This window comes from Cervus canadensis, chromosome 21 (genome assembly GCF_019320065.1).
Source record: "Cervus canadensis isolate Bull #8, Minnesota chromosome 21, ASM1932006v1, whole genome shotgun sequence".
NCBI classification, from domain to species: domain Eukaryota; kingdom Metazoa; phylum Chordata; class Mammalia; order Artiodactyla; family Cervidae; genus Cervus; species Cervus canadensis.
The window spans coordinates 19836359-19855791 of NC_057406.1; the positions used below are offsets into that span (position 1 = coordinate 19836359).

The 19433-nt window shown below is 37.6% G+C and overlaps 1 protein-coding gene across 1 annotated transcript; it reads right to left on the reverse strand.

Annotated features, from left to right (window-relative positions):
• Positions 1 to 7079: 7079 nt before the first annotated feature.
• Positions 7080 to 17961, reverse strand: LOC122423860 (killer cell lectin-like receptor subfamily I member 1). Its single transcript, XM_043441303.1, has 5 exons — positions 17687 to 17961; positions 17473 to 17541; positions 8225 to 8376; positions 7763 to 7866; positions 7080 to 7252 (listed from the first exon to the last, which is right to left on the reverse strand). Exons 1-5 carry the CDS (start codon positions 17817 to 17819, stop codon positions 7141 to 7143), a joined length of 570 nt encoding a protein of 189 aa, XP_043297238.1. The 5' UTR covers positions 17820 to 17961; the 3' UTR covers positions 7080 to 7140.
• Positions 17962 to 19433: the final 1472 nt, after the last annotated feature.

Below are 19433 nucleotides of genomic sequence, written 5' to 3' on the forward strand. Positions count from 1 at the left end.
TCATATCATATTCCAAGTGAGATATTTACTTGTTTAAACCTATTACATGTGCCAGGATTCAGAGAATCTCCACCCATTTTTATCTTCCTTGTGGTGGTGGTTTGGGGCTTCTCAGGTGGCTCAAATGGTGAAGAATCTTACTGCAGTATAGGAGACCAGGATTCAATCCCTGGGTCAGGAAAATGCCCTGGAGAAGGAAATGGCAACCCACTCCAGTATTTGTGCCTGGCCATGGACAGAGGAATAATTAGAATCAATCAGTGTATTGCATTCCCTGGTCTCCATTACTGTTTTGGTGCCTGCCTCTCAATCTGGTTAAGCTTGGGTCTTTACAGGAACTGTTGAATTTGAGTTATTATTTTTATTGGCACTAAAACTATGAGAATACAAAATTCATGCCATCCATAGCCATCTTGTGATCTCAACCAGGCAATCTATCAAAAAGTGAAGTCAATCAATACTGTATAATAAATTTTAAACTATTTTTAAATTTGGGGAAATTTTTTCATGACAAACTGAACTTTCAGAGCATCTCTAGTGGTGAAGATTATTTAAAAAAAAAAACAAATTATTTTAAAAACCTTAGATTATATCTCAATATTGATTTCTTATCCAGTTTTAAGTCCTCTGGATCTATTATTTTTTTTTTTAATTTAGTGTGTGCTAGTGAATAAGAAGGGCTTCCCTAGGGGCTCACTTGAAATGTGACCCTTCCCTCATCTTTACTGTTGCCCTATGAATGCTTCTTGAATATAACCACTCAAAACAGATATGCATAAAATTACTGGTTTCATTGTAGTAGATTTCTCCTTTGCAAACAAAGCATCAGATTAAGCTTAATTTCAAAAAGTATATGCAACTTGAATTTTCTCAAAACATTGCCACCACAGCAGAATGAAATAAATCTTACCTCTCTTATATCTTTATAAATTACTTGCTATTCCTTTTGAAAACAATATCTGTTTGGCACTCAAACAAATTTGAAGAAATGAAAACTAGGGTAAGAACTACAACCTAGCTATTTATTTTTAACAAAAGGTCAAGATAATAGTTCATCATCTTAGTTTAAGGATGTAAGAGATATCTTACCAGGAAAGCCTTCACCAACAGAAAGGATTTTCTTGAATTATTTAAATTTACATTTTCCTAGTCTTTCTGAGGCTGAATATTTCTTTATGGTATCTCTTTTATTTAAACTGTTCATGTCATTGTGGATTAATATCACAAACAATTTTGAGGGGAAAAAATGACACAAATAGTTTATTCTATAAGATTCCATTTATTCATACAGTCTAAAACCAGGTAAATCTAATCTCTGCTATTATAAATTAGGAAAAAATGTACTGTAGTGGGGATTTATTCCCAAAAAGAATAATGATGTGGAATGGATAGCTGTTAATGAAGATAAGGAGTTATTTCTGGAGACAATGTCCAAGAGGCATTTCTCAGGTGCTTGGAATATCATTCAATTATCTGGGTGCTGGTTACATCAATGTAGTGTTTGTTTCCTAGGCCTTCTGTAACAAAGTAGCACAATTTGAATATCTTGAAAAAACAGATTTTGTTTTTCACAGTTCTGGAAGGTAGAAGTTCAAAATAAGGTTGTGAGCAGGGCTGACACCTGAGCACAATTTTCTAGGCTTATCTCTAAAAAAAGAACTAGTTTTAACTAGATCACATATCAAGATCTATTTCCAAATGAGGTCACATTTGGAAATATGGAGTTAACACTTCAAATTATATTCTGGGGGCAACACAATGTATCCCACAACAGGTATATTTATTTTGTGAAAATTAGACAAGTTATACATTAATTGTCTGTTCTATTTTCTTTATGAGTGTTGCACTTCCAGTATAAATTTAACAAATGATATCATTTACATTAAGGAAAAAATTAAATACCTAGGATAAATCTTATGAAAGACAAACACAATTACTATGTAAAGAATTATGAAGTTTTATTGAAAATGACTGAAGAAGACCTAAATTAATGGTGAAATATCTTACCAATTCTCTGAAATATTTACTTACATTACAAATTGGCAAACCCTGCCCAAAGTGTTATAAACATTTAGTATAACTAAAATAACATCCTATTATTAATTTTTTTCAAGAACTAAACCAGGTATTTCTAAAAATTGTATAGTAGGGCAAAGAGCCAAGAATGGGCATTTTACTTATAAAGCTGAAGAATGGTAAGAGAGAATTTGGCATGGTAAATACAAAACTATATATTCTGAAAGCAACACTAGACAGTTTGATATCGAAATTAGTCAGAAAGACATAGACAAATATTACATGATATCAAATATGTGCGGAATCTGGAGAAGTCAAATTCTGAGAAACAGAGAGAGAAGTGATAGTCACCAGTGACTTGGAGTGAGGTAGGGAGATATTAGTCAAAGGTAATGAAATGCTGGGCTGGATGAAGCACAAGCTGGAATCAAGATTGCTGGAAGAAATATCAATAACCTCGATACACAGATGACCTGCCTCTTGAGAAATCTGTATGCAGTTCAGGAAGCAACAGTTAGAACTGGACATGGAACAACAGACAGGTTCCAAATAGGAAAAGGAGCATGTCAAGGCTGTATATTGTCACCCTGCTTATTTAAATTATATGCAGAGTACGTCATGAGAAACGCTGCACAAGCTGGAATCAAGATTGCCGGGACAAATATCAATAACCTCAGATATGCAGAAGACACCACCCTTATGGCAGAAAGTGAAGAAGAACTAAAGAACCTCTTGATGAAAATGAAAGAGGAGAGTGGAAAAGTTGGCTTAAAGCTCAACATTCAGAAAACTAAAATGATGGCATCCAGTCCCATCTCTTAATGGCAAATAGATGGGAAAACAGTGGAAACAGTGGCTGACTTTATTTTTCTGGGCTTCAAAATCACTGTGGATGGTGATTGCAGCCATGAAATTAAAAGACACTTACTCCTTGGAAGGAAAATTATGACCAACCTAGACAGCATATTAAAAAGCAGAGACATTACTTTGTCAAAAAAGGTCCGTCTAGTCAAGGCTATGGTTTTTCCAGTAGTCATGTATGGATGTGAGAGTTGGACTATAAAGAAAGCTGAGTGCAGAAGAATTGATGCTTTTGAACTATGATGTTGGCGAAGACTCTTGAGAGTCCCTTGGACTGCAAGGAGATCCACCCAGTCCATCCTAAAGGAGATCAGTCCTGGGTGTTCATTGGAAGGACTGATGTTGAGGCTGAAACTCCAATACTTTGGCCACCTGATGTGGAGAGCTGACTCATTTGAAAACACCCTGATGCTGGGGAAACTTGAGAGCAGGAGGAGAAGGGGTCGACAGAGAATGAGATGGTTGGATGGCATCACTGACACAATGGACATGGGTTTGGGTGAACTCTGGGAGTTGGTAATGGACAGGGAGGCCTGGGGTGCATGGTTCATTGGGTCACAAGAGTCGGACACACCTGAGCAACTGAATTGACTGACTGACTGACGCAGATGACAGCACCCTTATGGCAGAAAGTGAAGAACTAAAGAGCCTCTTGATGAAAGTGAAAGAGGAGAGTTAAAAAATTGGCTTAAAACTCCACATTTAGAAAACTAAAATCATGGCATTCAGTCCCATCACTTCATGGCAAATAGATAGGGAAACAGTGGAAACAGTGAGAGACTTTATTTTCTTGTGCTCTAAAATCACTGAAGATGGTGACTGCAGCCATGAAATTAAAAGATGTTTACTCCTTGGAAAAAAAGCTATGACAAATCTAGACAGCATATTAAAAAGTAGAGACATTACTTTGCCAACAAAGTTCTGTCTAGTCAAAGCTATGGTTTTTCCAGTAGTCTTGAATGGATGTGAGAGTTGGACTATAAGAAAGCTGAAGGCCGAGGAATTAATGCTTTTGAACTGTGGTGTTGGAGAAGACTCTTGAGAGTCGCTTGGGCTGCAAGGAGATCCAACCAGTGCATTCTAAAGGAAATCAGCTCTGAATATTCATTGGAAAGACTGATGTTGAAGCTGAAACTCCAATACTTTGGCCACCTAACTTGAAGAACTAACTCATTTGAAAAGACCCTGATGCTGGGAAAGATTGAAGGCAAGAAGAGAGGGGAATAACAGAGGATGAGATGGTTGGATGGCATCACTGACTCAATGGACATGAGTTTGAGCAGGCTCCAGGAGCTGGCAAAGGACAGGGAAGACTGGCATGCTGCAGTTCGTGGGGTCCAAAGAGTTGGACATCACCAAGTGGCTGAACTGACTGAACTTTCAGTGGTAAGGTTAACAAATTCTAGAGATCTAATGTACAGCATGATGAATAAAGTAATAATATTGTAATATATTCTTGGAAGTTGCTAATAAAATAGATCTTGAAAATTTTTACCATGAAAAAGAAAGGTACCTCTGTGATAGGACAGAGGTACTAGTCAATGCAATTATGGCAGTCATTCTGCAGTATATAAATCTATCAAATCAAAATGTTTGACTTAACATTATATTTTGATTATATCTCAATACATCTGGGGAATAAAGTCTTCGTGTCTATCAAAAAGATACTATTGGAAAAGTGAAAAAAAAAATGACAACATGAAAAATGTTTTCTGCAAACATAACCAACAAGACAGGGACTAACCACATCTACCAGTGTCCCCATAGTAGTTAGTTGGCCTATGCATCCCACACAGAGTCACCCCTAGAGCATATGGGTCTGTAACCAGAGAAGTCTACTGTTGGGTCCCATAAGACATCTCCTACATAAGACCACTTCTCCAAGAACCAGAAACATGACCAAACTACTAACACTGAGAAGCAAATATAGAGAATCAGAGAGAATGATGGAGACAGGATGTTTCAATCGAAGGAACAAGGTAAAATCACGGAAGAAGAAGAAACAAAGTGAAGGTAACTGATCTATCTGACAGAATTCAAGGAAATGATCATGGAGATCAGTGAACTTGGAACTCTCAGTGAACTTGGGAGAAGAGTGGGAAGAAGAGTGGAAGAAGAAGAAACAAAGTGAAGGGAACTGATCTATCTGACAGAATTCAAGGAAATGATCATGGAGATCAGTGAACTTGGAACTCTCAGTGAACTTGGGAGAAGAGTGGGAAGAAGAGTGGAAGAAGAAGAAACAAAGTGAAGGGAACTGATCTATCTGACAGAATTCAAGGAAATGATCATGGAGATCAGTGAACTTGGAACTCTCAGTGAACTTGGGAGAAGAGTGGGAAGAAGAGTGGAAGAAGAAGAAACAAAGTGAAGGGAACTGATCTATCTGACAGAATTCAAGGAAATGATCATGGAGATCAGTGAACTTGGAGCTCTCCAAGAACCAGAAACATGACCAAACTACCTAACACTGAGAAGCAAATATAGAGAATCAGAGAGAATGATGGAGACAGGATGTTTCAATTGAAGGAACAAGGTAAAATCACGGAAGAAGAAGAAACAAAGTGAAGATCTATCTGACAGAATTCAAGGAAATGATCATGGAGATCAGTGAACTTGGAACTCTCAGTGAACTTGGGAGAAGAGTGGGTGAGCACAGATTTTAGCAAAGAGTTAGAAAATATCAGAAGAAACAAAGAGCTGGAGATTTCAATAAATAAAATTTTAAAATACACGTGGGGAAATCAGCAATGGATTAGATGACCCCAATGAGCAGATGAGCAAACTGGCAGACAATGGTGGAAATTGCTTGACTTGAACAGAATAAAGCAAAAAGAATTTTAAAAATTGAGGACAGTTTAAGACACGTATGGGACAATGTCAGATACACAAACAATTGCATTATAGAGACCCAGAAGGAAATGGGAGATAGAAAGGGGCAGAGAACTCATTTGAAGAAATAAGAGCATAAAACTTCCCTAACCTGGAAAAGGGAGCAAATATCCCTGTCCAGGAGCACAGAAGATCCAAGACAATAGGAACTCAAAGGGGTTCACAAAAAACACATCATGATAGTGGCAAAAATTAAAAGTAAAGAGAGAATACTAAATGCAGCAAGAGGAAAGCAACTGGTTATATACAAGAGAACTCTCATAACATTATCATTTGGCTTTTCAGCAGAAATTTTATAGTTCAAAAGGGAGGCATGCTGTATTCCAAGTAAATAAAGTAGGTTTAGATCAAGACCTGGGGAAGGGAATGGCAACCCACTCCAGTATTCTTGCCTGGAGAATCCCATGGACAGAGGAGCCTGGTGGACTAGAGTCCATGGGGTTGCAAAGAGTTGGACACAGCTGAGTGACTAACACTTTTCAGATTAAGATGGAGGAGTAAGAGGCCATAAAGTTCATCTGCCTCTTCACGAATGTGTCAAAAATACATCCACATGTGGAAAAATTTTCACTGAAACTTAACTGGAAACTGGCAAAAGGACTCCTGTATAACCAAACAGTGGAAAGAAACAAGTAATCAGGTAGGAAGGGAAGGGAAGTGATTGGGTCAGGACTGGTGCCCCTTGGAGGGGACTCAGAGGAAAAGGGAAATTATACTGACAGAGACCCACTCTTGGGATTGAATGGGTCAGGCCACAGATTGGGTGTGACAGTCTTGGAGTCTTTTGTGGGGGAAACAAGCCCCTGTGGCTAATGGTAGAATTACTGGGACAGATGGAAGGACTGTGGGAAACCTGGACTCTGCTCTTCAGGAGTGTGTTTGAACACAAGCACTCTGTCTTGCCCAAGACTTGCCCCCAAGGAGAGGTCTATAGATCTTGCTATTTCTTGTTTTTCCATTAAATCTCACCAATATGGTGAGTGTCCTCATCACTGTAAACCTCTTGAACAATCTTAAATGATGTCTATTTCATGCCAGAACCCTAACTGATATAGAAGCCCTTTTTATTTTTGTATCCTTAATTTTTACAATTTTTTTTTAGTTCATAAAAGGTGCTTGTTAATTTTTTAAACAAAAAAATATTAATATGAGTTCTCATAGGGAAAATACTTACTCCCAAGGAATTTGGGTGATAAATTGTCTTCACTTCGAATACATTTAAATTAAAAAATTTAGCTAAAGTATTCTGTGTACAGTAAAAAAAAAAAAGCTTTAGTAATAATTTATAACATTTTATAAAAGCAACTACATATTTTGTACTTTTTAATAAATTAAAATTCACTAAAAATATGTATTAGCAAAATTCAGCTGCTATATGGTAAGCTCACAGATGTAAGATTTCCCAGATGAACAGTTAGCAACATAAGCATAATTTCCTTCAATATATGCACAACTGTCATGATCCATTTTCAGGAATTCTAATCTGCAAAAAAAAATTGTAAAGCAAGGTGTGACATCTACAAATGCCAACTTGCATGCTTAAAATCAGCAAAAACAAAATGAGAAATAGTAAAAGAACAAACTAAACAAATCAAAGCAAGAACAAAACTCTGAATATTAATAGTCTTTAATTACAAAATATTAAAATGTAACCAAAAATATTAGATAATATCTAATCCTATCCTGTTTAAGTAGAATTATAAGCCAAATGACAAATAATAAAAATACAACAGAAGTCTATAGACTTATAAGCTTGCCTAAAACTATGCACAAATTTCTCCTGAGTCCAGTAAAGTTAAAAATGTAAAGTCCCTAAAGGTGAGATTTTTTTAGAAGGAACTGGCAATTTTCCCCCAAGTAAATCTCACAGGATGATTTTCAAAAAACATAATAACTTCATTTTTCTTGGCTGATCTTTCTGTGCCCTACACACATAACATGCAAACATCCTTATATACACAAAAAAGTTCAGTTATCAAACTACTGTACTTACAGGCTTTCATTTACTATGGTGCCATCTTCCCATAACCAGGATTCACTGCTTTCATTGATTTGAAGACCTATCCATCCTTTTGCTTCTAACAGTGATAAAATTTCCTATTAGGAAAAAAGTCATAAACCAGAAAAATATGCATATTATAATCCACTCCTTTCAAAGGTTATTGGTTAAAGTTCTCCCAAGGGGTGGCATACATTTACTTAGTTTTAAAAAGATTTTTTTTTTCTCAAGATATTTCATTTGTTAATGTGATTTTCTTCTAGCATTAAACATTCAAAAAGTAGTTTCTCTAATCTCTCCCTAAGAAAATTGAGTCAAAGAAAGAAAATATCATATACTTTTGAGAATCTCCAGTTTTCCCAAATTATGGTGTCAATCACTAATGCTTTCAAACCAAATATGGTTACAGTATAACACCACCAACAACAAAAACAAAGACAGAAGTGTCTATCCTACCAGCTCTTCCTTATTATCAGTCTTTAGAAGGTGGGAATTCAGCTCTGCACAGGCAGCATGGCTTTCCACCCAGGTTCCGGCTTTACTGGAAAGATGGTAAAAACTATTTCCAAATCCAATCCAGTGAGAGGAACAAAGGTCACAGGAACATTCTAGAAAATATAAACACATTTAATGTGTACTCTGTAATATGAATCACTACTACTAACACAATTCCTATACCTTTGTGTTTGTTATACAGATGAATATTAGGTAGAAAGCAAAACAAGCATTTTTTGTAACATTCCTGGGCAAATTTTATACAAACCGTAGCTAACAACAATATTTAGCTCACGTATTGAATTTTTACTTAAAATTTGCTATCAAATTTTACCTATAAGGAAAATGCATTCCAAATAATATTACAAGATTGTTTTACGTGATTAAAGTTATACATGCATATTTAAAAGACCAGGGACTACTTTGGTCGTCCAATGGCTAATACTCCTTGCTCCCCATGCAAGGGGCCTGGGTTTCATCCGACTCACTGCAACTAAAACCTGATGCAACCAAATAAATAAATATTAAAAATAAAATAAGAGGTTAAACAACATATAAAGATACAAATACAGAAAGTAACTGATGAGTTACTCCACTTTTGTCAAAAATGGTTATTATTAATGATTTTAAATATACAGAATAAAATTCAGCAAGTAATTTTTAAAAACATATTTCAACTATTTAATAAACATATAATTTGCATTTTTAATAATCTCTTTAAAATCATCAAAAACATATACTTGAGGGAGGATAAGATGATAGAGGAGCAGGACATGAAATTCATCTACCCACACAAACACTTCAAAAACACACCTACATATGGAGCAATTTTCATGAAAAACTAAATGGAAACTGGCAGAAGAACTCCCATAAAACCAAAATGGCAAGAAAACTGTAACCTGGTAGGATGGGGAATAAGAGGGGCATCAGTTCAGGACCTTGCACCCCTGGGAGGGATCTGAAAGGGAAGAGAAGAACCCTCAGCCTGTGGAATAAGCAGGATAAGCCATAGTCTGGGCATCCCAGTCCTGGATCCTGTGTGGAGGAGACAAGCCCTATTGCCTGATGGGAAAACTCCCGGGACAGACAGAGGGCTCTAAAAGCCTAGACTCTACTTATGAGGACAGTGTGTGTGCTGGTTGGCTAACAGTCAGGGTGGGGAGAGTCTTGCATTGGTGACTGCTGCATCGCCACACATTTCAATACAAAGTAGTAATCACCCCAGTCCTGCTCACTCCACACCATAGTTTGGTGTGGTATCCAGCCAAACAGGCCCTGGGAAAAGACTCTGTCTAGCTCTGCAGGGACAGACTGGGAGGCCTAGAGAGTGATCTGGGTGGGGCGATGCTAGCCACTGTGAGCAAACCTGCCGGGCAGTACTGCAGGAGTGTTCAGTGGCTTCATACTGAGTCTCCTTAGACAGGTAATGACAGAGGATTGATAACTACACAGAGGCAATCTGGATGAGCCTGAGGTGTGTTTCGGGTGGGCGCAGTGACAGCCATTCTCAGCACCCACAGGAGCACTCAGCGGTTCCTCTCCCGGCTGAGAGCACCCCAGCTCCACCCACTTCATACCTCAGTTCAGAGCTGGATCTGTGGCAGACAGGGCCTGGAAGAAGAATGCCACAGAGACAGCCCAGATCTAGCAGCACAGCCAACTCACTTCCTGCAGCCACAGTGCCCTGACCGCTAGCCTCAGCATGCTCCACACTATAGCCTTGCACTAGATCTGGGATGAACACAACAGGGGAAGGAATGCAAGCCCAGGCTGCTTCTGAGTGGAGCCATGGACACCTCCATAGGTCATGCATAGGTCTCCTGTAAGTACATGGTTCACACTTGCTTCAGCAAGCACCCCACTTTGCGTCAGGGCATGCACTCAAGGGAAATGGAGGCTGATTGAGCCTGTCCCTCAGGGTTTTTACTCTAGGAACTGGGAGCAGATCCAGCATCTGACAGACAGCAACAGCTACTGAGTAGAGAGGAAGTCCCGCCTCACACCACTAATGTCACTCACATACCCTAGCAAAGTGATAGTGGCCAGTATACCCTGAGGATAGAAGTAGCTGGCTTCCATATCAAAATCAGCCCTGACACCAAAGACACTGGACAAAGACAGTCTTTACAGGATTGCTCTCATATGAAAACCAACCTTCAAGACCACAATACACAACTGTTTCTCCTAAATTCAATACAGTCAGAGAAATTTCAATAAAAAGAAATGACAAAGAAACTACTCTCAATTAAAAGAACAAGAGAAATTCCCTGAAAGAACAAATAATAAAACAGAACTCACCAGACCCTGAGTTCAAGAAGCTGATAATAAAAATACTAACTGAATTAAGAAAGATTATCAATAGAAATGTTAGATCACTATAAAAAGGAACTAGAAACTATAAAGAAGAACCAATCAAAAGTAGATAACTCAATTACTGAGCTCAAAAGCAATCTAGAAGCAACAGAAAACTAACTAAATGACACAAAGAATGAATAAATGACCCAGAATATAGAAAAAATGGAAATAATCAGAACAGCAGATATAAGGACAAATAAAGCAAAACAAAATCAACATATGAGATCTATAGGATAATATAAAGCATGCCAACCCACACAAAATAGGGCTTTCAGAAGAAGAGAGAGAGAAGGGAATCAAAAATGTTTTGAAGAAGTTATAGCTGAAAACTTTCCAAATCTAAAAAAAGAAAGAGGAAGCACAGAGGGTCCCAAACACGATCAAACCAAACACATCATCAAGAAATGTCAAATTAAAATGCAAAAATTAAAAGAAAGGATTTTAAAGGCAGAAAGAAAAATACAAAGAGATAGTTACAAGGGGACTCCCATAAGGCTGTCAGCTGCTTTCTCTGCAATAATTTATCAACAGTAGATGAGAGGGAAGTGGCAAGATATATTCAAAGTCCAGAAAGGGAAAAAAACTTTAAACCCAGGATACTCTATCTAGCAAAATGATCATTTAGAGCAGAAGGAAAGATAATGAATTTCTCCAACAAGCAAAGACCAAAAGAATCAGTGATACTAAACCTATACAAAAAAAATATTGAAGGGCAGTCTCTAAATAGAAAAGAAACAAAAACCTATAGGAAAAGGAAAATCACAGTAGGAAAAGCAAATATATAAAAGAATCTAAGATCACTTAAGTCAGATTGTAGATTAAAAAAGAATCAAAAAAATGCAAAAGTGCTTGCAACTACCGGAAACAGTGAAAGGATAATCATGAAGCTATAAAATAGGACATCAAAATGTGGGAGAGGTAAATATAAAAATGTATATCTTTTATAATGTGTTTGAACTTGAATACCTATCCTTTTAAAGCAAGTAGATATAGCTGTGAGTTAACAGACTTGAACTCCATGGTAACCACAGATCCAAAACATACAACAGATTCACAAAAACTAAAAAGAAGATAAATCAGGTATACTAAAAAAGAAAATCAGCAAACCACAAAAGGAGAAACAAAAGAAGAAATGAACATAAAATAACTACAACCACCAGAAAACAAAGATGTAAATGGTTATTAGTACATATCTATCAACATGCTTAGTCATTCAGTCATGTCTGACTCTTTGTGAGACCATGGACTATATAGCCTTCCAGGGTCCTCTGTCCATGGAGATTCTCCAAGCAAGAAAACTGAAGGGGGTTGCCATTTTTCTCCTCCAGGGGATCTTCTCAACCCAGGGATCAAACCCAGGTCTCCATATTGCAGGCTGATTCTTTACCATTTGAGCTACCTGGATGATTATTACTTAAATGTCAATGAACTAAATGCTCTGATCAAAAGTAAGCATATTGGATTAAAAAAAAAAAAAAAAAAAAAAAAAAAACCCAAACAAGAAACTGTGATATACTACCTACAAGAGATACATTTCAGGGTGAAAGATACACAAACTGAAAGTGAGGGGATGGAAAAACATATTTCCAAAAATACAAATATAAACAATAAGAATGCGGGCAAAGCAACACTTCTATCAGACAAAATGGACTTTAAGGCAAAATTATGATGACAAAGAAAGGCATTATGCCTACATGTTCAGTCGTATCCCACTTGTCAGTCTCCTCTGTCCATGAGATTTCCCAGGCAAGAATACTAGAGTGGGTTGCCATTTCTTCCTGCACAGGATTTTCCAAACCTAGGGATCGAAACTGCATCTCCTGGGAAGCCCTAAAGAAAGGCATTATGTAATACCAAAGGAACCATTAGGGCTTCCCTGGATGGTTACCCTAATAATAATAATAATAATAATAACGACAATCTGCCTGCAGTGCCTGATCCCTGGGTCCCATCCCTGGGTCGGGAAGATACCCTAGAGAAGGGCACAGTAACCCACTGGAGTTTTCTTGCCTGCAGAATCCCATGGACAGAGGAGCCTTGTGGGCTAAGTCCATAGTGTCACAAATAGTCAGACATGACTGAAGCAATTTAGTACACAGGCATGTGCTATTTTTAAGTCAACTTGAGTTGTAATTTACACACAATAAAATAAACTGTTTTGAAGTATACAATTTGATTAGTTTTGAAAAATGAATATACTTCTGTAACTTCCTCTCCAATTAAAATTTAGAATATTTCCATCACATCAAAAGCTAACTCCTGTCACTTTTCAACTAATGCCCCACATGATTACTTCACCCAAGCAACCTGGGATCTGATATGCTGCTGCTGCTGCTGCTGCTAAGTCACTTCAATCATTTCTGACTCTGTGTGACCCCATAGACGGCAGCCCACCAGGCTCCCCCTTCCCTGGGATTCTCCAGGCAAGAACACTGGAGTGGGTTGCCATTTCCTTCTCCAATGCATGAAAGTGAAAAGTGAAAGTGAAGTCTCTCAGTCGTGTCTGACTCCTGGCGACCCCATGGACTGCAGCCTACCAGGGCCCTCTGTCCATGGGATTATCCAGGCAAGAATACAGGAGTGGGGTGCCATTGCCTTCTCCGGGATCTGATATACATAACTGTAAATTATTTTTTACAAATTACCTTTTTAGCAATTCATATAAGCAGAATCATTCAGTATTGATTTTTTCTTACCTTACTCAGCATAGTGTTTCTGAGTTTTACTCAGGTGGTGAGTATAGAGATTTCATTCCTTTTCATTACTGAATAGTCCATTCTATGACTAACCTACAATTTGGCAGTTCATTCATCTGGTGATTTACATTTGGATTGCTTTTAACTTTCAGTTATAAGAAAAGTGTCTAGAAATATTTTTTCACATGTCTTACATGGACATAAGTCTTCATTTCTCTTTTCTAAATGTCTAAGAGTAGACTTATTGGGGATTGTGTCTGTACAGTTAACTCCACATCCTTTCTAAAGCTTGTTACTCTCAGTCTTTTCAAATTCGATCCATTTTGGTGGTTGTGTGACCCATTGGGATCATAATTTGCATTTCCTTAATTATTTTTATTTGATTGCTTTTAATTTTCAAACTGCATTCAAATGGGTATATCTTTCCTTTTCTCCTTTGCCTTTTGCTTCTCTTCTTTCACAGCTATTTGTAAGGCCTCCTCAGACAACCTTTTTGCATTTCTTTTTCTTGGGAATGGTCTTCTTATAAAATGTCACAAACCTCCAACCATAGTTCTTCAGGCACTCTGTCTATCAGATTTAATCCCCTGAATCTATTTCTCAATTCCACTGTATAATCATAAGGGATTTGATTTAGGTCATACCTGAATGGTCTAGTGGTTTTCCCTACTTTTGTCAATTTAAGTTTGAATTTGGCAATAAGGAGATCATGATCTGAGCCACAGTCAGCTCATGGTCTTGTTTTTGCTGATTGTATAGAACTTCTCCAACTTTGGTTGCAAAGAATATAATCATTCTGATTTCGGTATTGACCATCTGGTGATGTCTACATATAGAGTCATTTCTTGTGTTGTTGGAAGAGGGTATTTGCGATGAACAGTGGGTTCTCTTGGGAAAACTGTATTAGCCTTTGCCCTGTTTCACTCTACTCCAAGGACAAATTTGCCTGCTACTCCAGGTATTTCTTGACTTCCTACTTTTGCATTCCAGTCACCTATAATAAAAAGGACATCTTTTTTGGGTGTTAGTTCTAGAAGGTCTTGTAGGTCTTCATAGAGCCGTTCAAATTCAGCTTCTTCAGCATTACTGGTCAGGGCATAGATTACTGTGATATTGAATGGTTTGCCTTGGAAATGAACAGAGATCATTCTGTCATTTTTGAGAAAATGAAGAGAAAAGGAGAAAAGCAAAGATATACCCATTTGAGTGCAGAGTTCCAAAGAAGAGCAAGGAGAGATAAGAAAGCTTTCCCCAGTGATCAATGCAAAAAAATAGAGGAAAACAATAAAATGAGAAAGACTGGAGATCTCTTCAAGAAAATTAGAGATACCAAGGGAACATTTCATGCAAAGATGGGCACAATAAAGCACAGAAATGGTATGGACCTAACAGAAGCAGAAGCTACTAAGAAGAGGTAGCAAGAATACACAGAAGAACTATACAAAAAAGATCTTCATGACCCAGATAACCACAATGGTGATCACTCACCTAGAGCCAGACATTCTGGAATGTGAAGTCAAATGGACCTTAGGAAGCATCACTATGAACAAAGTTAGTGGAGGTGATGGAATTCCAGTAGAGCTCTTTCAAATCCTAAAAGATGATGCTGTGCAAGTGCTGTACTCAATATGCCAGCAAATTTGGAAAACTCAGCAGTGGCCACGGGACTGGAAAAGGTCAGTTTTCTTTCCAATCTCAAAGAAAGGAAATGCCAAATGCTCAAACTACTGCACAATTGCACTCATCTGAAACCCTAGCAAAGTAATGCTCAAAATTCTCCAACCCAGGCTTCAACAGTACATGAACTGTGAACTTCCAGATGTTCAAGCAGGATTTAGAAAAGGCAGAGGAACCAGAGATCAAATTGCTAACATCTGTTGGATCATCAAAAATGCAACAGAGTTCCAGAAAAATATCTGCTTCTACTTTATTGACCATGCCAAAGCCTTTGACTGTGTGAATCACAACAAACTATAGAAAATTCTGAAAGAGATAGGCATACCAGACCACCTGACCTGCCTCTTGAGAAATCTGTATGCAGGTCAGGAAGCAACAGTTAGAACTGGACATGGAACAACAGACTGGTTCCAAATAGGAAAAACAGTATGTTAAAGCCGTATATTGTCGCCCTGTTTATTTAACTTATATGCAGAGTACATCATGAGAAATGCTGGGCTCGATGAAGCACAAGCTGGAATCAAGATTGCTCTGAGAATTATCCATAACCTCAGATATGCAGATGACACCACAATTATGGCAGTATGTGAAGAACTAAAGAGCCTGTTGATGAATGTGAAAGAGGAGCGTGAAAAAGTTGGCTTAAAACTCAACATTCATAAAACTAAAATCATGGCATCTGGTCCCATCACTTGATGACAAAAAGATGGGGAAACAGTGAAAACAGTGAGAAACTTTGTCTTTTGGGGCTCCAAAATCACTGTGGATGGTGGTTGCAGCCATGAAATTAGAAGATGCTTGCTCCTTGAAAGAAAAGTTGTGACCAACCTAGACAGCATATTAAAAAGCAGAGACACTACTTTGTCAACAAAGGTCTGTCTAGTCAAAGCTATGGTTTTTCCAGTAGTCTTGTATGGATGTGGGAGTTGGACTATAAAGAAAGCTGAGGGCTGAAGAATGATGCTTTTGAACTGTGCTGTTGGAGAAGACTCTTGAGAGTCCCTTGGACTTCAAGGAGATCCAACCAGTCCATCCTAAGGGAAATCAGTCCTGAATATTCATTGGAAGGACTGATGCTGAAGCTGAAGCTCCAATACTTTGGCCACCTGATGCAAAGAACTGACTCATTTGCAAAGACCCTAATGCTGGGAAAGATTGAAGGCAGGAGGAGACAGGGACAACAAAGGATGAGATGGTTGGATGGCATCACTGACTCAATGGACATGAGTTTGAGTAAACTCCGGGAATTGGTGATGTATGGGGAAGACTGGCATCCTGCTGTCCATGGCGTTGCAAAGAGTCGGACACGACTGAGCCACTGAACTGAAGAGAATTTTCAAATTAGGTGAATGAAAGGAAAACAAAAACACAAGTCATATGAATGGCTAATATTTGGCATTTATAGATTTTATTTTTTTCTAAAAGCCATCAAGCAGGTTCTGAAACAATAATTTTAATAAAAACTAGTAGCTGTATTGTCTAGTCTCCTGTTTATTGAATCTATTGGGATGTTCCCTTTTTATTCAGACAATTTATTTTTAATAAAACTTAAAATTTGTTCTTTCTTCCATCTTTTTCACACTTAGACTTTTCTCCTTCCATGAATGTTTGTATTTAATTTCTTGGAGAATGCTAAGCCAAATTATTTTCATGCCATGTATAAATTACTCCATTATTGTTATAATTTTTCTTTTCTTTTTAACTTCTTTGAAGGAATGTTCATGGATAATACTAATGAGGAATGCTTTTGGTTGCTATAGGAGCCGTATCCTTCTGTTTTTGTGTGTGTGTGTAGAAAGATACTTTGTTTCTTGGCAAGTACATCCTTCCTGAAAATCCAACTCTGTTAATTAAAATGCAATGATTTCCCCAAAAGGATAACAGAGGGGAAAAATTCCAACTTCTTGGAAAGACAGGCTCAATTAGGAATAGATATATCTTTTTCTTTAGAAGTGCTGAATTTACTGATAAGGATTGGAGTAAACTTGCAATATGTGAAAAAGAGAGAAAACTAAAAACAACTTTCTGTATTATGGCCACTGAATCTGGATGTACAATAAATATAAATGTGAAATATATATGCTTGTAATTTCAAAACTGCTAGTCATCTCCATCAGAGAAAGCGAGAAAGAAAAATTGCTAATGAGACACAACTCCCTGTCTTTTCCCTTGTTTTCTTTCTACCTTTTAGACATCCTTCACCCATTTCTCACACCCTCACCTCAATATAATTTAAATCCCCTTTTTCTCCTAATAAGAATCAAATCACAAACAATACTTACACACATAATACTTGAGTATTTTCACATTCTTCTTTATCATCTTTCTTCTTTTGCCCAATATTAATTTTTCCTTAATGAAAAACTGAACATTCTATAACATGATATTTTCTATCAGACTGATTAAAGTTTTGTGGATGTCGGGAAAATAAACTCGTTAGCCCCAGTAATCAGAATTAGACTGAACAGAGAGAATACTCACCACCATTTTTAGAAGATAGAGTGGGAATAGTTGATATTTTTTGGTTTTGGTCTTCTCTGCCAGAAAATACTATGGCAAAAATCACGATAGTAATTAGTTCTCTTTAGGATAAAATGTTAAGACAATGTAAAAATTCAGTCCTGATTTCAAATCATTGAAACATGTTGCTGATATACTGATTGTAAGAAGAATAGATATTTTCTCAATTACTTACAGTTTGCAAGCAAGACACGCAGTGTTATTATCAGGACCACACACAAGATCCCTAGACTCCAAGCTATCACTTGCCACTTTGTAGATCGGTGGTATGAAACTAAAGGAAACAAACAATGATGAAGCTTCATCATTTCCCAGAAAACATCAAATATAAAACTGAACACCAGTATGTTTCGCTCTCAGAGGGAAATCATCCATTTTTAAAATTCTTGAATGTGTTCATCCTGAATAAAACCATTTCTTAGCACATTGGGAACTCTAATTTTTCCATACTCAAATTTCCTCCCTAATAGCTTCTTCTTGATCTCACTTCTTATCCTGTTTGAGGCTCCAGGCATGTCATCTGAACCACCTCCACCATCATCTTTGAGCCTCCTTTGCCTATGATTTTATAAATTATTAACTCTGAGCACTCCACAAATAAACTTTCTTCTAGTAAACTCAGAAATGAAATACATCTAGGTAGAGAAAATAATGTCCTGTGCTTAGTCGTGTCCAACTCTTTGGGACCCCATGGACTGTAGCCTGCCAGGCTCCTCTGTCCATGGGGATTCTCCAGGCAAGAAGATTGGAGTGAGTTGCCATTCCCTTCTCCAAGGGGTCTTCCAGGGATCAAACCCAGGTCTCCCACATTGCAGGCAGATTCTTTACCGTCTGAGGCAACAGGGAAGCCCAAGAATACTGAAGTGGGTAGACTATCCCTTCTCCAGGAGAAATTTAAGCCAGAAATTGAACCGGGGTATCCTGCATTGCAGGTGGATTCTTTACCAGCTGAGCTACCAGGCAGCATATTGTCATGCAAATAAAAATATTAATTATAAATTCCATTGAGCATTAACATTCTTTTATTAGCCAATCAATCATTCAGTGTATCAGTCAAAGGGGAAATAACAAAATACAATATTATTTTTTGTCAAGAAAGAAACAGCTGTCGTTAATTTTACAAAGATATATGAGCATGTTCACCAAGATCTGGCTTCCCTTGTGGCTCAGACAGTAAAGAATCCCCCTATAATGTATGAGACCTGGGTTTGATTCCCTGGTTGGGAAGATCCCCTGGAGGAGGGCATGGCAACCCACTCCGTGGCAATAGTTGCTTGGATAATCCCCATGGACAGAGGAGCCTGGCCGGCTGCAGTCCATGGGTTAGCAAAAGTCGGACTCAACTGAGCGACTAGGCACGCACCAAGTTTCAGAATAATGATAGAAAATGTTTCTGTCAGAAAATGGCATCATACTTAAAATTGGAGGAAAATAAAAATTCATTATTCCTTAAAGTAGGAGAAGCATGGGGGATGGTGAGAGGATGTCTTCAACTTGGAGAGGCAATCTCTGTAATGACAGGAAGCTTGGAACTGAAATACAATCTAGTGGAGCTCAGTAAAGAAGGGAATGGAGATGGAGAGATAGTCTGTAGAACTATAGGATTATTATTATTTTTTAACTTTAAGAACAATAGAAAATTTTGTAGGAACTTTATTTAAAAAGTCATGATCATTTTGCTTGAAATATAAGGAAAGGATTGAAAAGTGGAAGATGTGAGACTTTTGAGTCTGTTTCTGTAATCTCCATGAAAACACATGAATCTCAATCCAAGAGAAGCAGGTTCAGCTTGAATACACTGCTTGAGTGTAGGGGTCAAACTTAAACTTTCAGGTTTTGAGATTAAGCAATGAGGGAGCTAAATACTAAATTCAATCCTCTTAGTTTTGGTCAACTTCTGCCCAAAGTCCTCCAGATAGCTA

Bases quoted from the DNA above. Each gene is read 5' to 3' on its own strand.
- LOC122423860 (XM_043441303.1), bottom strand. From the start codon at position 17,819: ATGATGAAGCTTCATCATTGTTTGTTTCCTTTAGTTTCATACCACCGA. The intron at 17,542-17,686 runs GTAAGTAATTGA...TTTTTGCCATAG, and splicing joins GCGTGTCTTGCTTGCAAACT to TATTTTCTGGCAGAGAAGAC. The intron at 8,377-17,472 runs GTGAGTATTCTC...TATATTTTCTAG, and splicing joins TCTATCTTCTAAAAATGGTG to AATGTTCCTGTGACCTTTGT.